This window comes from Sapajus apella, unplaced genomic scaffold (genome assembly GCF_009761245.1).
Source record: "Sapajus apella isolate SASKATOON/1434 unplaced genomic scaffold, GSC_monkey_1.0 scaffold478, whole genome shotgun sequence".
Lineage (NCBI taxonomy): Eukaryota > Metazoa > Chordata > Mammalia > Primates > Cebidae > Sapajus > Sapajus apella.
In genome coordinates, this window is record NW_022437414.1 from 32,491 (window position 1) to 34,861 (window position 2,371).

Here is a 2,371-nt window from a genome sequence, read left to right on the forward strand (position 1 = left end):
CAAGAAGGCTCACCCCTGTGAGATGCATGGTTCGATCTTGGGGGACATTTTGCACATGGCAGATCAGGGAACACATCACAAGCAGATAGAGCACAGGTGTGAGGCATGGGGGAGTAAATCGTATGACAGTACAATCTTTCATCAGCACCAGAATCAGTACATTGGAGAGAAACCCTATAGAATCAGTGTTGAGGAAGCGTTGTTTGTGAAGAGGTGTAAGTTCCATGTGTCAGAGGAGTCATCTGTCTTCAGTCAGAGTGGGAAGGACTTTTTGGCCATTTCAGTATTACTTCAGCAAGAGGCCATTCACACTGGGAAGAAGTCAAGCAGCAAAACTGAGTGTGTGTCTCTCTTTCAGCGGGGGAAAACGCGTTACAGCTGTGGAGGATGCATGAAACATCTTAGCACCAAAAATGTTCTTGGTCAGCATCAGACACATCCCCCTAGAGAAGAATGTTACGTGTGCTGTGAATGTGGGAAATCCTTTAGCAAACATGATAGCTTTAGTAATCATCAGAGAGTTCACAGTGAAAAAAAACCTCATGAATGTGGAGAATGTGGGAAATCTTTTAGTCAAAAGAGCTACCTCACTCAACATCGGCGATTTCACACTGGAGAAAGACCTTACGGGTGTGAAGAATGTGGGAAACATTTTAGTTCAGACGGACATCTTAGGAGCCATCAACGAGTGCACGGTGGAGAAAGACCTTATGAATGTGGAGAATGTGGGAAGTCTTTCAGTCATAAGCGCAGCCTTGTTCACCATCAGCGAGTTCACAGTGGAGAAAGAGCTTATAAGTGTGGAGAATGTGGGAAATCGTTTAGTCAAAAGGGCAACCTCGTTCTACACCAGCGAGTTCACACTGGAGAAAGACCTTATGAGTGTGGAGAATGTGGGAAATATTTCAGTTCGAAAGGACACCTTAGGAACCATCACCGCATTCACACTGGAGAAAGACTTTATGAGTGTGGAGAGTGTGGGAAATCTTTTAGTCATAAGGGCACCTTCATTTTACATCAGCGAGTTCACCCTAGAGAAAGACCTTATGAGTGTGGAGAATGTGGAAAATCTTTCAGTTCAAACGGGCACCTTAGGAGCCATCAGTGGGTTCATACTGGAGAAAGACCTTATGAATGTGGAGAATGTGGGAAATCTTTTAGTCATAAGCGCAGCCTTGTTCATCATCGGCGCAGTCACACTGGAGAAAGACTATATGAGTGTGGACAATGTGGGAAGTCTTTTAATGAAAAAGGACACCTTAGGAATCATCAGCGAGTTCACACTACAGAAAGACCTTATAAGTGTGGGGAATGTGGGAAATGTTTTAGTCACAAGGGCAACCTCATTCAACACCAGCATAGTCATACTGGAGAAAGGCCTTATGTGTGTTGGGAATGTGGAAAGTTATTTAAGAAGAAGTCTCACCTCCTTGCACACCAGAGAGTTCACACTGGAGAAAAGCCATATGCATGTGAGGCCTGTCAGAAATCTTTTAGGCATAAGTACCAACTCATTGCACACCAGAGAGTTCACACTGGAGAAAGGCCATATGAATGCAATGAGTGTGGAAAGTCATTTACCCACAGCTCTACATTCCATGTTCATAAACGAGTTCACACTGGAGAAAAGCCTTATGAGTGCAGTGAATGTGGGAAATCTTTTGCTGAAAGCTCCAGTCTCACTAAACACAAGAGAGTTCACACTGGAGAAAAGCCATATGAGTGTGAGGATGGTCAGAAGGTTTTTAGCAATAAGGACCACCTCATTGCACACCAAAGAGTTCACAGTGGAGAATGGCTATATAAAATGCAATGATTGTGGGAAATCATTTACTCAGAGTTCTAAATTCTGTGTTCATAAGAGAGTTCACACTGGTCAGAAGCCTTATGAGTTCAGTGAATGTGGGAAATCTTTTGCTGAAATCTCCAGTCTCACTAAACACAGAACTGAGTTCACATTGGAGAAAAGCCTTATGGGTGCAGTGAATGGGGAAAGAAATTTAGCTGAAGCTTTTCACTTCTTCACCATCAGAGGGTTCACAAGAGAAAGGCCTTAGTGTAGTGAATGTAGGAAATCTTTTGCTGAAACTTTCAGTCTCATTCAACACAGGAGAGTTCACACTGGAGTAAGGTCTTGTGATTGCAGCAAATGTGGAAAAAAAGTTACCTGAAGGAAGGTCTGCTCTCCCTGGACATCAGAGAGTTCACACTAGACAAATGAAATAAATTTTGGCAATTTTGTAGCCATATCTCTCTGTTCCTTCAAGATCAGAGCATTAACACTGGATCAGGGCCTTACTAGTGTGACAAATGTGAGATATTTATGTAGAAGTCTAGCTTCATAACACACAGGAGAGTTCCCACTGTAGAA

General features: G+C 43.1%; 1 protein-coding gene across 1 annotated transcript in view; it reads left to right on the plus strand.

The window, feature by feature from the left end:
- LOC116545993 (zinc finger protein 814-like) overlaps positions 1-2,371 on the plus strand; it is a 29,435-nt gene extending 27,064 nt beyond the window's left edge. The window contains exon 2 of the mRNA XM_032272371.1: positions 5-2,371. Within this exon, the coding sequence (XP_032128262.1) occupies positions 5-1,816 (1,812 nt within the window). The 3' untranslated portion in view covers positions 1,817-2,371. The remainder of the gene's footprint in view (positions 1-4) is intronic.